At 45.3% G+C, this 18240-nt stretch overlaps 1 protein-coding gene across 12 annotated transcripts in view; it reads right to left on the bottom strand.

Annotated features, from left to right (window-relative positions):
- The window catches only part of TBC1D8 (TBC1 domain family member 8), a 102896-nt gene that overhangs the window by 50703 nt on the left and 33953 nt on the right, over positions 1 to 18240 (bottom strand). For 9 of the 12 annotated variants that reach the window (XM_032840345.1, XM_032840339.1, XM_032840337.1 and 6 more), the window contains exon 2: positions 9562 to 9717. The exons of 1 other annotated variant lie outside the window; for it this stretch is intronic. In XM_032840345.1, the coding sequence (XP_032696236.1) occupies positions 9562 to 9717 (156 nt within the window). The remainder of the gene's footprint in view (positions 1 to 9561; positions 9718 to 18240) is intronic. 2 more of the 12 variants (XM_032840341.1, XM_032840340.1) reach the window with 1 other exon arrangement.

Raw genomic sequence — 18240 nt, forward strand, 5'->3', positions numbered from 1 at the left:
GTAACAACTGGCTCACCGTACAATACTTCCAACTTCCCATACTTTGAAAAACTTCATGATAAAATACTGGGAGAAGTACTTGAAATTTTAAGACAATGCTAAAAAGGGACAGGGAGGGAAGAAAGAAAAAAAAAAACAACAAAAACAATTCACTTGTCACCACTGCCTATCACCAGGGCACCAACTCCTCACACTAACAAGAGGCAATGAAAGGACTAACGTCAGCATTCCCCTCCTCCCTTTTCTAAACGTTCCATGTCTCAAGGTCACCAAGTAGTCCTAGTTAAGTTCACGTTCTCCTATACAGTCAAGCCCAAGCTCACAGCTATACAACAACACATCAAATTGGGGTGGGAGGGTGGTGAGAAATCACAACCTTGTGATATGTAGAGGAAAAAGTTAATAGGGCATCAATAGGGCAGGGTTTAAAATGGGGCAAAACACTAGAGGAAGGGTTGATGGGGAAGAAGGCAATTAAAAGCGGCCTCCTGAACTCATTAACTAACCCAAGCATGACTAGGACACTCAGGGGAACTGGGCCTGCTGAGAGGACACGGTATAAAAGACATGGACCCCCCCCCCCCATCAAGTATTTTTTTTAAGAAAACGTTAAACCTGAATTTAACTGACCATTTGTAAGTATCTTCCAGTTTGGGAGACAAACGAAGAACTAAGAAAGGAACTGAGCCATACTTTGAGGAAAGAAACAGAAACATAATGCACAGGATATTCTATGTAAAAAAAACAAAACAAAACAAAACAAACAAACAAAAAAAACTGGCCGAATTTCTTCACCAAGTCGATCACTTGGGGGGAAAAAAAGTTAGGTGGGAGAGGGGGAATGGAAGATTTCCTGACTAAAGGAGACAAAAGAGACACAGCCACCAAATGAGGTGTGTGGCCCTTGTTAAATGTGGATTAGAACCACCCAGATTGGGCCCCTGGGTGGCTCAGTCCCTTAGTGTCTGCTTTTGGCTCGGGTCATGATCTCAGCAGGGTCCTGGGATGGCATCCCACATCGCTCCTTACTCAGCAGGTAGCCTGCTTCTCCCTCTGCCTGCCACTCTCCTTGCTTCTCCTCTCTGGCTCTGACAGAGAAATACATAAAATCCTTAAAAAAATAAATAAATCAGTGGGTGAGAAGAAGGCACAGAGAATAAGAGATAACGCAAAGTAGGCAAAACCATGATCCCAAGGCATCTGCTTCCTGATCCCAACACGTGGGCCTGGAAGATGCAATTACACTGTCCTCACTACTTTGGGGTAGGTCTGAAAATCTTCCTAACAAAAAACACTTTAAGAGCCCTTATTAACAAAAAAGTCATCAACTTGGATAAACTGACCTCCACACCTAGGAAGAATACTCTGTAAAAGACTTCGGAAAAATTTACGAAAGCAGAGCAAGAAACGAAGATGAAGGATTTCATGTTCCCTGCATTTTCCTTATTATTTTTTCGATCAGGAGGACTCCCAGTCCCAGGCAACTCAGACGCGTCAGGTTCTAGCAGAGGTCCCAGAAGCCAGGGCAGCAGCAAGCCCTGAAGTGAGCCCACTGGGCCGCAGACAGCTTCAGTAGCCTGAAAGCCACATGAAGGGAGCAGGACGACAGACACAGGCTGACAAGGCCTGCAGGAGAAGGGCTCCCAGCACCAGAGCGAGTCCAGAGCCTGCTGCTCTCACAGTCTGCCTTCACTTTTGTTCAGTAAGGAACCATGAATTAAAAGTCATTTGCCAAAGTCATCTTAGTTGGAAACCCATGCCTCAGTCAGTCTCCCCACATCTACTAAAACAGAAAGGATAAAACCAGACGCCTGCCAATATCCCCTCTGGCTGGTTTTTTCATTCCAACAGGTCATGCTCTGTGCAGATGTTAGGCAACGTGAAGGAAGCCAGAGAAACGTCAGATTCCCAGCTTCAAGCCTTTAGATTTTATCCAGGTCACACTTATTCCGAAGTAGGTCAAATAACAAATCAGGATTTAGGTAAGGAAAGACTTCATGTGGAAGAACTGTCTCAAGAGGGAGACAGGCGGCCTGTTGCAACAGAGGGAGGGGGGCTTTGGCTACCTGGAGAACACAGACCCTGGGGCCTGCAAGTATCTACCCTGGTTCAAAAGTGTCTTTTAAACAGCACTTTGACCTTCAAATTTAAAAGTTACATGTAGGCGTTGCCTGCTTTTTAAAATAATTAGAAGCAACATCCCTAATGGATGAACATCTTCGGGGAGTTTAATTCTTTGAGCATAAGCAAAATTGTCTAAAACAGTAGGAGCCTGGTGACACACACTCGCCGACTAAAAAGAAGTATTAGCCACGGCATGCCTCAGCCATTTACAAGTGAAAAATCCCACACAGAAAATGCCAGCTAGTGCTGTTCAAGGAAATCCCAAGCAACTAAAGGCAAACCCGCCAACTCACATTGACTGGCCTCAGAGTGTGCACCCAGAAACAATTCTAACTTTCCTCCCGCAGGGCTGCCTCCCAGTCTTTCCTTGAAGTGCACAGTGAGTTCTGTTCTGGAAAAAAGATCTGGCTGGCACTGGCACAAAGTTCACTAAGACACTAATCTGATCCACCCTGGAACATTTCCTCCCATAATAAAATTCTCTCTCCAAAGACAAAGCGAACAGTGGTGCAGAACAGGAGAAACTAAAAATGCCAGCCGTGGTCAAGGGCAGAGATAAGAAAGGAATCAAAGAACACTCTGAGAACATTCTAGAAGGACCTGTGCCTGAGCCACTGGTGAGGCACTCCTGACGCAAGATGTGGTCCTGGCAAGTTACAAAGCAACTTATGCCTTGCTTCCTCCCTCTCTGAAGTCAGTAACTGTGCCTACCTATACGTTGTTGAGGGGAACAAATGAGGAAAGTTTGGGCAAAAGGAAAGTAATTTTTAAGCTGGAAAGCCTAACTCCTGTGAGTCTCAATTTTTAAAAAAAATATACGCCACACATTTTCGTTAGCAGAATAACTACAGTTTCCTATAATGACCTTGGAAATTTCAAAACCCGTGTATTTTTTTCATATTCCAAATTGAAAATAGTAAGTTTTTTTTCAAACTACATATTTACCCCCTCCCAAGATACAGGTATGCCTCTGCCCATCCAGGCAGGTATCTCCCTCAGATCTGCCTGAAATTCTCTGCACTCTACTGGCGTAAGGTGGTATCATGGCGTTGTCCTGTTCACCTACTTACTTTCTCCTGGTTTTCCTGCTCTCCCTCATTTCACTCAAAACCATGGGACAAGACCTTGCTAAGAAGGTGAAAACTTTGCACTTATCTTGTCACAAACAGTCACAAAAGTAGTAGGGCACTCTGGAGTTCAAATTCAGGTATGTGAAGACATGAGCATTATTAAAAGATGGTCTGGTCTGTACAAAGATTTGACGAGTTTCTCAGAAAGTTCCTGCTCTCCTGGCCATGTTCCATCCTATCTCTAAGCAAGGCAATCAAGTCCTCTTTCAGTAACCAGAAAAGACAATCCACCCCATAGCTCAATTAATCAATGTTAAAAGGAGTCTAATTCTTACATCATCAGTTTAACTCCTGGAACGAGTGAGGCAGACAATCCAGGGTTTTCTGGGTTTCCTCTACTTCCCAGAAATAAGGCAAAGACAGTAACTAACTCAGTGTTCAGGGTCATGGTAAAGAATACCATATGTCAGCAACACAGCAACAGCAAAGAGAGTCACCTACCAAGAGGAACATGCAATGACAGATCAGTAACTCACAGCCTGGGCTTTTCAACTGCAGAACAAAGCACAGGCTGAGACATCAGAAGAGAAACCCCAGCAAAGTCTCCTTGCTCCTCCAGGGCCCCCAAGAGGCCCTCATGTCTAGGTGTCAATGCCATCAGAAGCTGACCTACCCCAGGCTGGAGCCCGGGACTACTCCTCTCTCACTCTGCTCTTCCCTCCTCTCCCGACCCAGACCAGGAACTGGCTCCTGGGATAGGACTCTCCTGATGCCAAACACCATGGCCTTGATTTCTCCTCTGTGCTGATCATTATATCCGATTTCAAAGGGAAAGTCCCCATGCAATAGGTTAACACAGACTTAAAAAGTCAGATCCATAGAGACAGGAAACAGAATGGGGGCTGCCAGGGGCTGGCAAGGAACAGGGACAATGGGCACAACTTCAGTTTGTGCAAGTGAAAAACCCCTGGAGTGGGTTGTGGTGATGGTTGCACAACAATGTGAATGTACTTAATGCCACTGAACTATACACTTAAAAATGGGGAAGATGGCGAATGTTAGGTTATATATATTTTACCTCAATGAAAAATGGTTTAGGTTTTTATTTGTTTTTTAAAGAGAGCAAGACCCTGTTTTGCAAGTTTTTCTACTGCTCAATGGTCCTGGCCTCTCGTTACAGAGCTCCTGACAGGGCCTCGCCCAGCATGGAATATTCCTGCCCTGGCTTCTCAGAAAGGGCCCAGAGGTCTTACTGGCGATTGCATGCCCCACCTCCCACGCCTTATGGACAGGAGACTTAAGTGCTGAGCCCGTTACCTTCTTTGACTAACAGACTACTTACTCACCCCCAAAGCAGGAGTCCATACTTGACTGCTCTGGCTTATTTGCAGGCCTACTATTTACGGAATACCACACTCTATCCTGGACCCTGGAGGGTTAGCGGTGGGCAGGACCCCGAGAGAACTTTTTATCTTCATTAGAGGGCAGACCCAAAAGAAAAAAAAAAAATGTGAATTGACAACAGTGTAACTGCTGGAAGGGCTCCACCAGCAGAGTGGGGGAAGCAGTTGGAGGGGTGTGTAGGCAGGGGTGGGGTCTCTTGGAGGGGGCATCTGAGCGCCAACTGAAAAGTAGGGCACAGCCCTCCACACCCTTCTCTTACACAAGTCCTCACCACACTCACCATGCATCTTTTAGCCACTGAGGACAGTGAGGTTTATAAAGCTTTTAGATTCCTTGGTCCATGTAAGTCAAAAAATAATAGCAACTTATCCTTATCCCTTTCTGACCACAATCATCCACAGATCCGCTGCCAAGTAGTAGTCTCACCCAGGGGATTATCGACCTAGCTCTTCCACCTCTGCTTAAAAACAAGCAAGAAAAAAAAAAGGGGGGGAAGAAGAAAAAGAAAATTCTTCTCAAAAGCTCTCCTATAGGCCCCGTGCACTGCCGTGCAAAAATCAAATGAAGATATAAATCATTCTTGCGTGCCACTCTTCCTGTTCCTGCCCACGTCCTGGTGCCGCCCAGGCCCTTCCTACAGTTCTTGTTTTTGCTTTATCAGAGACTTAAAACCCTGGGCAGGGATCCTTTCTCAATGCTCAAGACACAATAAAATATTAAATATGGTGAGTCAATATCACAGTGCAGGATGCCTAAGTAACTCCCAGGAGAGGCCTAAGTATCTCCATCAGTACCACAAGCCCAGGATACAAATACCCTCCCTGTCCTCTCTTCCCCAACCCAAGAGAAGCAGCACTGGAAAGAACCACCGCTCACACAGGGGACTTTCCGTGGCTAATACAGCAGAACATGAAGCATCCTAGACCTGCCACGGATCGGGGCCAAGGCAAACCCTCAGCCAAGTAGAAACTAAAGGAAGCAGATCCTGGCTCAAGAGAAAGAACATTCGAGGAATTCAACCTGCTCAGGACTGCCAGGGTGGGGCGAGGCAGGGGGCGAAGGGGGTAGGGAGAGTGTAAGCAGCTGCAACCGTTATGGCACGCAGTTTGGCGATACATGGACAGATGGCCTTAGAAAGTACATCCCCCGGCTGCTGCAGAACTTCCTTACTACATGCTGGTCAAGGGTCTTGCCGCCTCCTACTTTCCTAATCCTCATTCCAGCTCTACCTGCCACTTGCGGGTTGCTCTCTGGATTCCCCAGGGCCCTGTGAAGCCGGGTGGAGGGAGACCATCCTTCACACGCTCACTCACGAACCCCCGACACCAAGCATGAGTCTGGTACATGGCAGGCACCTAACATTTCACATGAACGGACTTTGGGAATTGGGAAGTATCCTGAAATATTTAAGTGTATGATTGTTCATTTAGGTTTTTAAAATACTGAAAAATCAGAACTAATTAAGCATCTAATAAGGGACTGGAAGAGTAAATTAGGCTATAGCCATAAGGTTGAGGGCTGTGCAGCCATAAATTCGCTGTGGTCTGAGATGCTCCATGAACCCCGAGTGCTACTTTAGATCCTCCCCCTGCCTCAGCCACACAGATTCAGGAACTGAGCAGGGTCCCCACTCTGAAGACTCCCCAGAAACCAATCTAGTGAGGAGACAAAACTCTTGAGGTTCACATCAAAAGCGCCAAAGCCAGAGCAAGACCCACTGTCTGGCCTGGGGCAAAGTGATAGGAGAGAAACCAGAGAGAAACTGGAGGAAGAAACAGGGGCTTGCTGTCTCACACCCCATATCCAACCCAGCAGCACACCTGTCCTCTCCACTCTGTCCCCCAAATACTAGTCCAACAGTCCTCCTATGTTGGTGCAAATGCCACAGGGTCAGTCTTAGAGGACCATGTCAAGCATGAATGGGGTGCAGAGGAAGAGCACAGCAACCAAACCTGGCAGCAAAAGGGGAGAAACAAAGGAGCACAAGGTGTTCCGAAGACAGGGACTGTGTCCTAGAAGGAAAATGGAAGCCTGAAGGAGGAAAGGGAAATTCTCATAAATGCTTCATGCGGTAAGACAGGAAGAACATGAACTCAGGAAAGTAAGAGTGCCAAGATGAGAAAATAAAAAAAAAAAACAGAGAAAAGGGAGAGGAGACACCCAAGAAAATGATGGAAACACAGCTAAATGAGGGACGCGTGGGTGGCTCAGTCAGTTGAGGATCCGACTCTTGATTTCAGCTCAGGTCATGACCTTGGGGTCCTGAGATCGAGCCCCACATTGGTCTCCGCGCTCAGCATGGAATCTGCTTGAGATGTTCTCTCTCCTTCTGCCCCTGCTCACGTGCTCTCTCCCTCTCTAAATAAATTAAAACACAATTGAATGAGTAAGTTAAAGCAATGAAGTGTGCGATACATGGCTGAAAACAGAATTATTCACTCAGAAAAGGATTACGAACAGCATGCAGGATGCTAGTTGAAGAGACAGATAAAAACAAGAATGAAGGGGCACCTGGGTGGCTCAGTGGGTTAAAGCCTCTGCCTTCAGTTCAGGTCATGATCCCAGGGTCCTGGGATCGAGCCCCATATCAGGCTCTCTGCTCAGCAGGGAACCTGCTTCCTCCTCTCTCTGCCTGCCTCTCTGCCTACTTGTGATCTGTCAAATAAAAAAATAAGATCTTTAAAAAAAAAAAAACCAAGAATGAAAAGTAGACAAGTTATCCAACAGAAAGAATCTGAGGTAGGGATTCCAATAAATGGAACATTAAACACATTTTTAAAAAAATATACATAGAAAACAAGAAAATTTCCTGAAGTGATTAAAGAAATCAATCTGTATACTGAAAGAGCACACTGAATTCCAGAAAATTTTAACACAATGCACTCAAAGCAGTAACAGTTCACAACCAAGTTACTGAACTACTTAACCTCAGAGATACAGATAGTTATAGGCACGAAGAGCACATCACCCATAAGGGGCTAAAAAGGAGGAGAAAAAAAAAAAAAAAACCTGCCTGAGATTTCTCCCATTGTCTTGTTAAATACGGGAAGACCCTAGAGTAATGGCCACTATGCTCTAGAAGGCCAGAGACTATCACACCCAGCCAAGGTGTTACTCAAGTCCAAAAGCAAGGGACACATCCTTGTAAATGTGAGATATTACTGGGAGAAGAAAACAGGAATCTAGGCAATCAAGACATTAGGCAAAATTGGGTGCCTGTGTGGCTCAGTCAGTTGGGCATCGACCCATCCGACTCTTGATCTCAGCTCAGGTCTTGATCTCAGGTTGTAAGTTCAAGCCCCATGTTGGGCTCCACATTGGGCATGGAGTCTACTTAAAGAGAGAGAGAGAAGCCAAAATTAAAGATTCTGTATTAGGAAAACCATACCTGAGTAAAAGCATTAGATCCATTTAAATTGAGGACAGAGCCAAAAAATGATGGACAGCATGGTGACAGAATGAAAAGTACAACATGAAGTTAATAACACATTTTTAAATGAGAAACTGGAGAGGAAGGGGGAAGAATAAGAATGATGGCATCCTCGTCCTCTCAACTGGGGAGTGAAAGCAAATGGTCAGAATTGCAACACTGCTTTAAAAAGCCACAATCCTAACCCTGTGATGCTTTCACAAATCTCTTCCCTCAACCTTCCATGAACCTTTTAGAAAATAAGCTCTCGTGTTAAGGAAACATTTATTTTTGAACTTTAACATTTCTCTGGTTTTACTTCAGCTTCTGGTATACTGAGATCAAGAAAAATGTAATACTTTTGTTACAAAATACCATGGTCAATTATTAGCACTGTAATTATTTTATTACAAAATAGCAGGCTGCATTTTTACAAAGGTACTTCTGTCTTCAAAACAATCATCATCCCTGCCCTAAAAGCAGTATAAAGTGTGCGATGAGGTGAACCCAGGGTGACCAGAGGTTAACTTTGGGTGGCTAGGATGTGGGGTGAGACACATTCTCTTCTTTGTACTTGTCAAGTGTTGATGGATCATATCGAATGTGTGCCATTTTTATGATTTTATACAAATACAGAAGGATTCATCTTAACTAGAACAAAACACAACAGACTGGGGGAAAAAATACCAAGATATTAGCAGTGCTTAGAATTGGATGGTGGATATGCTAAAAATTTTCTTCTCTGTCTTTACATTTTTCCAGGAAAAAAAAATTTGATGTTAAAGAATGTGCAGTAATGGAAATATATGGTACCTAGTAAAGTGTTAAGAGAAAAAACAAAATTAGAAGTCCCTATGTATATTAGCCCATGTACACAGAAGAATGATCAGCACTGGTAGAGGGGTATGGAAGATTTCCTTGTCCTTCTCTCTTACCAGCTTAGCTTCTGGAAGGTGAACATTTATGACTTGAGTATTAAAAAGACACATCTTATTTTTGGTTTTGAATAGAAAGGGCTCCTCAGATGCAACAATTCCCAGCCCCCAAGACGCTGGTGTAACAGGTAGACCATTAGATTGTGCAGGAAGACTGAAACCCCAGATGAAGAGGGTGAGGGGATTTTGAAATTCCCATGGGGCACAGCAGTCCAGTGATGCAGCATAAATGTGGGACAAGGAGGGTGAAGACTGCCCTGAGTCAGACACAGCCCTCAGATGCTTCCCCTATCCCATTACCACAGGTGTACACACCCAGGAAGATGTTCGTTAGGTCAGAAACAAAATTAAGGAAAAAAGGGCTCCATTCATACTTAATGAGATCGAGCATCCGGGAATAACACACCACGCAGAAGCCTGGCATGCCCAAGCTAAGGTGCCCAAGCATGTAGTCTTTATGTGCTTTTGATGGCTGGAAAAAAAAAAAGAAAAAGAAAAAAAGAGCTCATAAAAGCAGATGAGTTACTAAAAGGAGTTACCTTCAAGCTTCATCAACATGCAGATACTCAGCATGCTTAGACCGTAAGGTTTGGAATATTCCAACCAGAACAAAACTCACCAGTGGCTATGGCCCAGTAAACGTCTGATCCACTCAGTAACTCACCACATGCTATGGGAGAATAAACCTGGGACCCAGGCACCTGAAGCAGAATTCGAAATGGAGCGACCCGTGCATTGGAGTCCAGCACTGCATCCAGAGCGCCTACCAGGCGACCTTCAAAAGAAAAAAGAAAGGGCACCTCTGAGCACGGGGACAGACTAGCTGCCTACTTCCTGCAAACAGTTCAGTTGGCATCTAGACTCAACACCGGAAAGCAGCAGGCTTGGGTCAAGTTCTTCAACTCAGCTCTGAGGAGCCCGAGCTCCATGAGGCCCAGGGCTCGGGCTGCCTAGTACCAGTCACCCAACATCTGAAACAGGGCCTGACATTAACAGGCCCTCAGTACAGATTTGCATAATCCAATGACCAGAGGGAACAAGGGGCCCTAGACAAGTCATCTAACCTGCCTGCTTTCCTCAGCATCTCCATTACAGAGGCAACATGTCTCCGTATGGAAGAGCTGGGATCTGTAGTCAGAATGCCTGACTCAAGTCCCAGCTCTCCAGTTTTCAAGTTGTGTGACCTTGGGCAAGTTACTTAACCTCTCCGTGCCTTGGTCTCCTTTGTAAAAGGGAATAATCACAGTATACCTACCTCTAGGGTAATTGTGAGAATTAATACATGCAACATTCAAAAGGTCTTAGACTATTTATTGCCTGGGTGTAAGAAGTACCGTTATTATTATATCATCATCTCAAAGGTAGATGATAATCCTTGCCTACTCCAGAAGGGGACTATGAGAAGCAAATAATAAACTGAATCCTTCACAGACCATAAAGCATACAAAGTAAAGGCTTATCATTCTGTTGTAATGAATATCATCATGAATCCACAGCAAACACAGAAACACACACTCCCACACACCAGGTGGCAGACAATTTTATATTGTCCCACTGTTCATAAAGAGTGTTTGCCAAGCTTCTGCACTGTAAAGTGACTCCTTTTTCCCTTTGTAATTAACAAGTATTCTGTGAAGTACTCTGAAACTATGTTCCTCGTTAAATTTTCAACTCATTTATTTCTATCAGTATGGTTTCGTGTTTTCCTACTTTATCCAGTCTAGTATTACGATTATTTTGATGTTCGCATGGTCTCTGACTTTGCCAGTGGAAGCCTCTTCAAGCTGGTTTCTGTGTCCTTTGGACGTGTCCCCATTACTCCTTCTACTCTCTGGCATGGTCAAATAATCCCAGTTCATCCTGATTTTTTTTTCCTGCTCTAGCCCTGGAATCAGCCATTTCTCCAAGAAGCCCTGCTTCATTCAGTGAAGAATAGTATTTAAAAGCCAAGATCTGGGAGCCACGTACATTTACTGCTCTGGGGGTGCTTGCTCCCAGAACCCTCAGTGGACAGAGATGCATGGATATGCATATATGTATGGGTATATGTGTGTTTACATATGTATACACAAGTACACATTAACAATTTTATCTTTATGCTGATTTTATACTTAAAAACGGAGTTCAGGGGCGCCTGGGTGGCTCAGTTGGTTAAACGACTGCCCTCAGCTCAGGTCATGATCCTGGAGCCCTAGGATCAAGTCCCACATCGGGCTCCCAGCTCCACGGGGAGTCTGCTTCTCCCTCTGACCTTCTCCTCGCTCATGCTCTGTCTCTCTCTCTCTCTCAAATAAATAAATAAAAATAAAATATTAAAAAAAAAAAAAAACGGAGTTCACACCAGTACCTCCAATGGCGATCGCATACCACGTTGTTCCAGTTTCCTTCCACATTTGCAACTCTCTTCTCCAACACTGGGGAACCCAGCTTCCATTATTCTTAATGTATTTACTTATCTGATCCATCCTCCTGTTGCTCCAACGTCCCCTTTCTGACAGATGCCCTCTTCACCCTGTTCAGGCTCCGACTATCTACCCACCCCACCCATACAATCACCTTGACCTGTCCTAATTAATGGCTTGAGGGAAAGAAGGAAAGGTACATGAGTTTTTTATAGCAATTATTCCTTACGCTGCTCAGAATTTTTGCCCCCTTACTGGTTTGCACTTGACTTACAGATAACTGAGAGGGGCTGAAAGCTGTAAGGTGGATTAAGGGGCTGTTACTTTAACACAGAACCAGTGCAGCTGCTTAGGGAAGCTATAGTGATTAAAAGCAGAGGGTGGGGGGCGGGGGTATACAGTTAAAGATGCATTTGTACAAGACTGATAGAACATGTTTGTCTGTCATAGCCTGGAGGGGGGCATGAGTGATAGGGAAGTGGAGGGACACTAGAAAGGTGCTAAAAAACCCCACCCATCCCACATGCAGACTTAGCACTTCCCAGTTTAAGAGATCAGTTGTAAAATCCGCATCTAGTTTGCTAATAAGACAAACCTGAGCAACAGAAGAAGGAAGTGAGAAGGGTGGGAAATAACAGCATGAACACAGCACCAAAGCGGTCTTCTTGATCTGAAAGAGTGATTTTTTTCTCTTCAAGACCCAGGAGTTTTTGCAGTGATCAGGATGTCTTATACCAACACAACCAACTTGGTACCGTACCGAACTTCAGGGGTGGGAAGGTGGGGAGGACAGCAATGAAGCGAAAAAGGGACATCTAGCTTCAGCACTACCCCGTAAAGAATTTGAAGTCCTCATGCCCGTCATAACAAGAAGTGAGCAAACTAGCAATCAGAGGCCTTTCTGGGACCCATCAGAGAACTAAGGTCACAGGTCAAAATCATAACCCAGAAATCTGGAGAGAATGGACAGTCCAAAGTCACAGCCAATATCTGCTCACCTGAAGGAAAAGCCGCTGGGGCCATAATGTGGTAGGAACACTTCAGGGGTGGTTTTGACAAACTGCTGGGGGCTGAGTATGGACTAGCAGGACAGTCAGAAACTCCTGATGGCCATGGTCGTAGGGGGCCCCAAACCCACAGTTTTAACACTAGGTTCTCATTACGAAGAGCCGGGAAAAACCCCCACACGCGCACCCAGGGAACCAAGAGTCCTCACAGTGCAGTGAGCTCAGAGCATTCTCCATAACACAGGCCTGCTCTCCACAGGAAAGACTTTTCCAGAACCTCACCCCAGCTGGGCAAAGGGTGTTTCTCTGACTCCAACCTGCTCCTGTCTCCCAGTCTCATCTAAGTGGGGGGGTGGGGGAGGGAGGCGTCCAAGAAACACTATTAAGGACACATCCCAGGAACACAGACCCACTGAAAGACCGAGATTCTCTAAGATTTACAGGGCACTTCTCTTCCCTGTACTTTACCACCTTATCAATAGACTCCGGCCTGACAGCTGGGAAGAGCTGAAAGACTCAGAGTCCATGCGAGGAGTTTGAGTTTTTCAGGTTTGTTTTTTTAAGTAAGTTCTATGCCCAATGTGAGGCTTGAACTCGTGACTCTGAGATCAAGAGTCCTATGCTCTGGGGCCCCTCGGTGGCTCAGCCAGTTAAGCGTAGACTCCTAGTTTCCGTTCAGGTCATGATCTTGGGGTCATGAGATGGAGCGCCCCCTTAAGCTCCGTGCTCAGTGTGGAGTCTGCTGAAGAGGTTCTCCCTCTCCCTGCTGGAACACACGCGTGCACTCTCTCCTGCTCCCCGCCAATAAATTAATTAAATCTTTTTTAAAAGGTCACATGCTCTACCGACAGAGCTAGCCAGGCACCCTGCAGCTCATTCTTAAAGAAGCCCAAAGACAGAGAGACCAAAGCAAGGACACCTGAGGAATCGGAGAACCTCAGGCAGCTGTTACTGCCCCCACCCCAAACACAGCCCAAGTCCTGATCAGAAGCCCAAAAAACTCACACTAAGGCACCATTTCTTCAGTTCTTAGCAATCCACACATCCTGTCCAGAAACAACGACAGAGCATGCTGAGCCAGTCTGAAGAGACGGAGCCAACACGAGTGAATGAGCCTCGAGCACGACGCGGAGGAGATGCCTGGCCGGTACTCCCAGAACCAGCCAAGTCATTAAAAACACGCCTGACAAACGGTCACAGCCAAGATGACAGCTACAAGGGAAGTGGTATCCTCAGAGGGACCCTGGAGCAGAAGAAGGCTGGCGAAACCTGAATAAAACACGGACTTCGGTGAGCCATCACTGTGCTGGTTTTCTACTGCTGCTCCGACAATAACACAAGAGCTTGAAACAAAACAAATTTATTACTTCACTGTTCTGCAGGTCAGAGGTGCGGTACAGATCTCACTGAGCTAGAATCATGGTGTCAACAGGTACATTCCTTTCGGAGGCTCAAGGTAAGAATCGCTTTGCTTCCCTTTTCCAGCTCCAAGAGGCCCCTTCCTCCATCTTCAAAGCCGGCAACACCAGGATGAGTTCCTCCTCCAGTTTTAAAAACACTTGGGATCATATTGAGCTGACCACCCCTATATTAAGATCTGCTGATTAGTAACCCAACTAATTCCACCTGCACCCTCAATTCCCCTTTGCCATGGAGCCTAACACAGGCTTGAATCCGTTCTGCCTACCATGATAACCCATCAATATCAGTTCATTTCATTGTATCAAATATACCTCACTAATACGTCAATAACAGGAGAAACTGGGTGTGGGGTATAAGAGAACTCCCTATACTACCTTCACAATGTTTCTGTAAAGCTTAAAACTGTTCTAAAAAACAGTTTAGTGGGGCACCTGGATGGCTCAGTCAGTTAAGCGTCTGCCTTCGGCTCAGGTCATGATCTCAGGGTCCTGGGATGGAGCCCCGCTTTAGGCTCCCTGCTCAGAGGATAGTCTCCTCCTTCTCCCTCTGTGCGCGTGCTCTCTCTTTCTCTCTCTCTCTCTCAAATAAATAAACCATTTTTAAAATAGTTTAGATTTTTAAAAAAAGCAACAAGGAGAGTCAGGCCAGTCAGCATCCCCCTGCAGACAAAGGCTCTCCACATCTGCGCAAAGGCAGACTGCCCCTTCAGGAACCTCAGGAACAGACGGGCTCTGAATCTGAGGTCACCCAGAGCACCCAGGGAGGGAGGAGCCAACCACAGCACAAGCACAAGAGAAGTAGCAGACAGGGGCCAAGATGGCAGAGAAGACGCACAAGCAGGAGGCAGGTCAGTGAGAGTTCTCAGCAGGAAAACCAAAATGAGAAATGAAAAAGCAGGAAGAAAAAAGTACCCTTAAATTTCTGCTGAATGGTGAAGGAGAAAGGTTAGCGTGGCAAAGAAATCATTCAAAGTCAGGAGAAAATAGGGTAAGATGTCCATACATTTCAAATGGGGCAGAAAGAAAAAAAAAATATATATATATATACACACACACATATATACATATACACACGTCCATAAAGCAAATATATGGCAAAATGTTTACACATAGCTCCTAACAACGGTGTACACAGCCCTACTTACTTGTCTTTTTATAAGGGAGCTGAAGCTAACTCACACGGATGCCTTTGAGGAAATATAGATTTACCAAGCTCAGGCTCATTAAAAAGAACAACTACTGAAGTTGTACATAATGTCCACTTTCTCTTAACCCTTTAGCCACCTTTGGAGTGAGGGATGGAGCCACTAAGGCTCTGAGCCATAGGAACCCCTGGCCCTGGCCAGCTCCAGCCCCAAAGCAGACCTCCTCTCCCCATCTAGGGCTGTGTAAGACAGAGTAACGATGATTTTCAGAAATGCTCCATCCTCTACAAACCCACACTTCGAACTCCATTCAGACTGACTTGGCTCTCCCAAGCCCCGACTGATAAAGTCTTCACTCTGTCTCCGCGAATGAATCCCCCCAAATGCAGGGCAGCCCCCATGGAGCACTCTGGTCTGTCTTCTGCGGCAGCTCCATATGGTTTGTCTGGCTCTACAGGAAAACCCTCCTGGCGGCTCGCAAGTGCAACTCTCCTATTTTTATGCTATTAGAATAACAACTCTGGCTGAGATAGATGTCGAGTGACAAGTTTTATAATTAGGGCCCAAAAGGGGCCTATGAATAATTTGCTTCTAAGTGATAATGCTGCGGTCGTTCCTTCTGGCTGCATCTCGTGCACATGGGTGGTACCAAGTTTAAGACGAAAGGGCAGCTACTGACATGGGACACACAGTGACACTTGGAGAAACCTGCCCACTGCCTGCAGGTCTGTACAACCTCTGTGCTGGGCCTGGGCCTTAACCGCAGGCGGCAGGGACAAAGTACCCTGCTCCTACCAGCAAGAGCACCCTTGCGTAGTAAAACTCATTTAAAACACAGCAACACCCAAGCCTCCATGGAAAGCATCTTAAGGAAAGTCAAAAAACAGAAAACGGTCTATTTTTGCCCCCTGCAGTGAAAAAAAGCAGGTCCTCCTAATGGTGTTGGGCTTAGAAGAGACCTCAGCAGCCCCATGACAAAAGAATTCTTTTACTCCAGGAAAGAGCTTCTCATCATTACACAGAAGCCATCAATGTGACAGCACCGCCACCACCTGTGGCTTCAGCACCATAATCCAGGTGGGAAACTAATCTGGTCTAGAGCTCTGGCTTCATGTTCAGTTTGGCTGCTATGGCTGTTTTGGAGACTTAGGGGAAAAAAGCAAAGAAAGACTCAGAATAAAGGAAAAAACTTTTGTGAAAAGTAATAAATAACCTAAAAGATCCCATGAAATTCTCTCTACTATCTTCAAAAAAAGAAGATAAATGTTGGGATATTTGCATTCTCAACAAGAGAGCTCTACCCATTCTAAGTAAAATTCATAATCCAAATTACTAGACTCCGAGTGTTTGTTTTTTTTACAAAGCGTTTTATATAATTCAATATACCTCTTACTGTGTGTTCTGTATGATTCCCGCTATTTTCAGAGTTTGGTCCACCGGTGGGCCAAGCCACAGGGTGAGTCATGCGGGAAGCTCTAGCACCGGACCCCGGATGAGCTCGTCTTTGTAACTAAGTGGCTAACGCAGCAGCCATGTGCCCATCCCAGCAACCGGGTGAGCCGGCCAAATCCACATGAGTCTGGGAAAGGTCAGGTCCAGAGAGGAGAGCGTCAAGGGCACCACAAGGGAGGGATTCTGGCCCTGGCTCTTGAGAACAGGACGGACAGCCCCCAAGCCCCACCTGTATGTTGCATCCCAGATACACAATGACCCTTTGCCTTCTCAGGAAAACAAGAGAGGATAGCGGTACAGTGGCAACCTCTCATCAGCCAGAAGGAATTACAATGCAGACTGACTGTCCTGTTCACGCTGGACTCAAGGGAGAGAGAATTCTTTCTGCCTTCATGCAAGGACTGTGAAACTTCTTCACTGGGAACAGAGTTTCAGTTTTTCAAGATGAAAAGAGCTCTGGAGACAGACAGTGGCCATGGTTACATAACAACGTGAGCTGTACACTCACTGGACTGTCACTTAAAAACAGTTGAGGGGCACCTGGGTGGCTCAGTCAGTTAAGCATCGGACTCTGGATTTCAGCTCAGGTCATGATCTCAGGGTGTGAGATCGAGCTCTGCACAGAGTCTACTTAAGATTCTGTCTCCCTCTGCCCCTCCCCCCATTTTCTCTCTCTTGCCCTCTCAAATAAATAAAAATCTTTAAAAAAAAAAAAAAAGACAGTTGAGATGACTGGTGTTATGTGTATTTTACCACAGGTTTTTTTTTTTTAAAGCATGATAATTCCAATGGTCAAATGTCCACAGCTGGGCTCCTAAAATAAATACAAAAACAACTTATTCTAACTCCGTTCCCCAAGTGATGAATCATAAATGCATTTGAACATAAATGTGCTATGGGTCGACACTCCTGAACCCGGACACATTCTTCTGGTGGCTCCATAAATAATCCTTGGATGGGGACCAAGCTGCCTGCTTTGGCTCAGACCAAACATAAGGATCCTGTCATAGCGAATCTCTGAGAGGGGTGATGTAATGCTCAAAGTGCATGACAACAGGAATCCTGCACAAAACACCATCATGACAGCCAGTTCCAAACACAGGGACTGCCCTGCCTTAACGGACACATGTTGCTATGGATATAATGAACACTATTTTGAAAATTCCCCAGCATTTCCATCCACTTGACCCACATTTATGTGGTCTTCCGGCATGATGGTTATGTAAAGCAATTAGGATCAAATTCTTATGGTGCAGGAATGATTCAAGGCCATAAAATGAAAGGTAAGAGGCAAAAAAATAATAATCAACAAAGAGGTGGACATTAAGACCTTACACTATCTCCAAATGAAATGCTCGCCACCAGGAGCATCTGGGAAGAAAATGAAAGGTCAGAGGCAAAAAAAAAAAAAAAAAAAAAAAGAATCAACAAAGAGGTTGACTTTAAGACCTGATACCATCTCCAAAGGAAATGTTGGCCACCAGAGGCATCTGGGAAGAATGAATGCCTGCTCTACCTCTATACTTCCAAGCCCACCACAATTCAGGGTTGTCCAGATCTCTTCCCTCGACACTGACATGTCGTTTTCGGCCCTTCCCAAAGGCTACAGAACCATCCTGAAGGTTCTCGCCCAATGCTAACCTGCCCTTCCCATTCTGTTCAGCTCTTTTCAGATAACAGTCACCCTTTCTTTTTGACATACAAAAAGGTAAACATAATATATGAGTTTGAAGATAAGTACACACCCATGAAACCATCACCACAGTCTATGCCATAAACATGTCCATCACCTCCAAAAGCTTCCTCCCACCGTCTTATTAATATATAACATTGTGATAAGAACATTTAACATAAGATCTACCCTCTTAGCA

Source organism: Lontra canadensis, unplaced genomic scaffold (assembly GCF_010015895.1).
Source record: "Lontra canadensis isolate GAN:19392208 unplaced genomic scaffold, GSC_riverotter_1.0 scaffold112, whole genome shotgun sequence".
NCBI lineage: Eukaryota > Metazoa > Chordata > Mammalia > Carnivora > Mustelidae > Lontra > Lontra canadensis.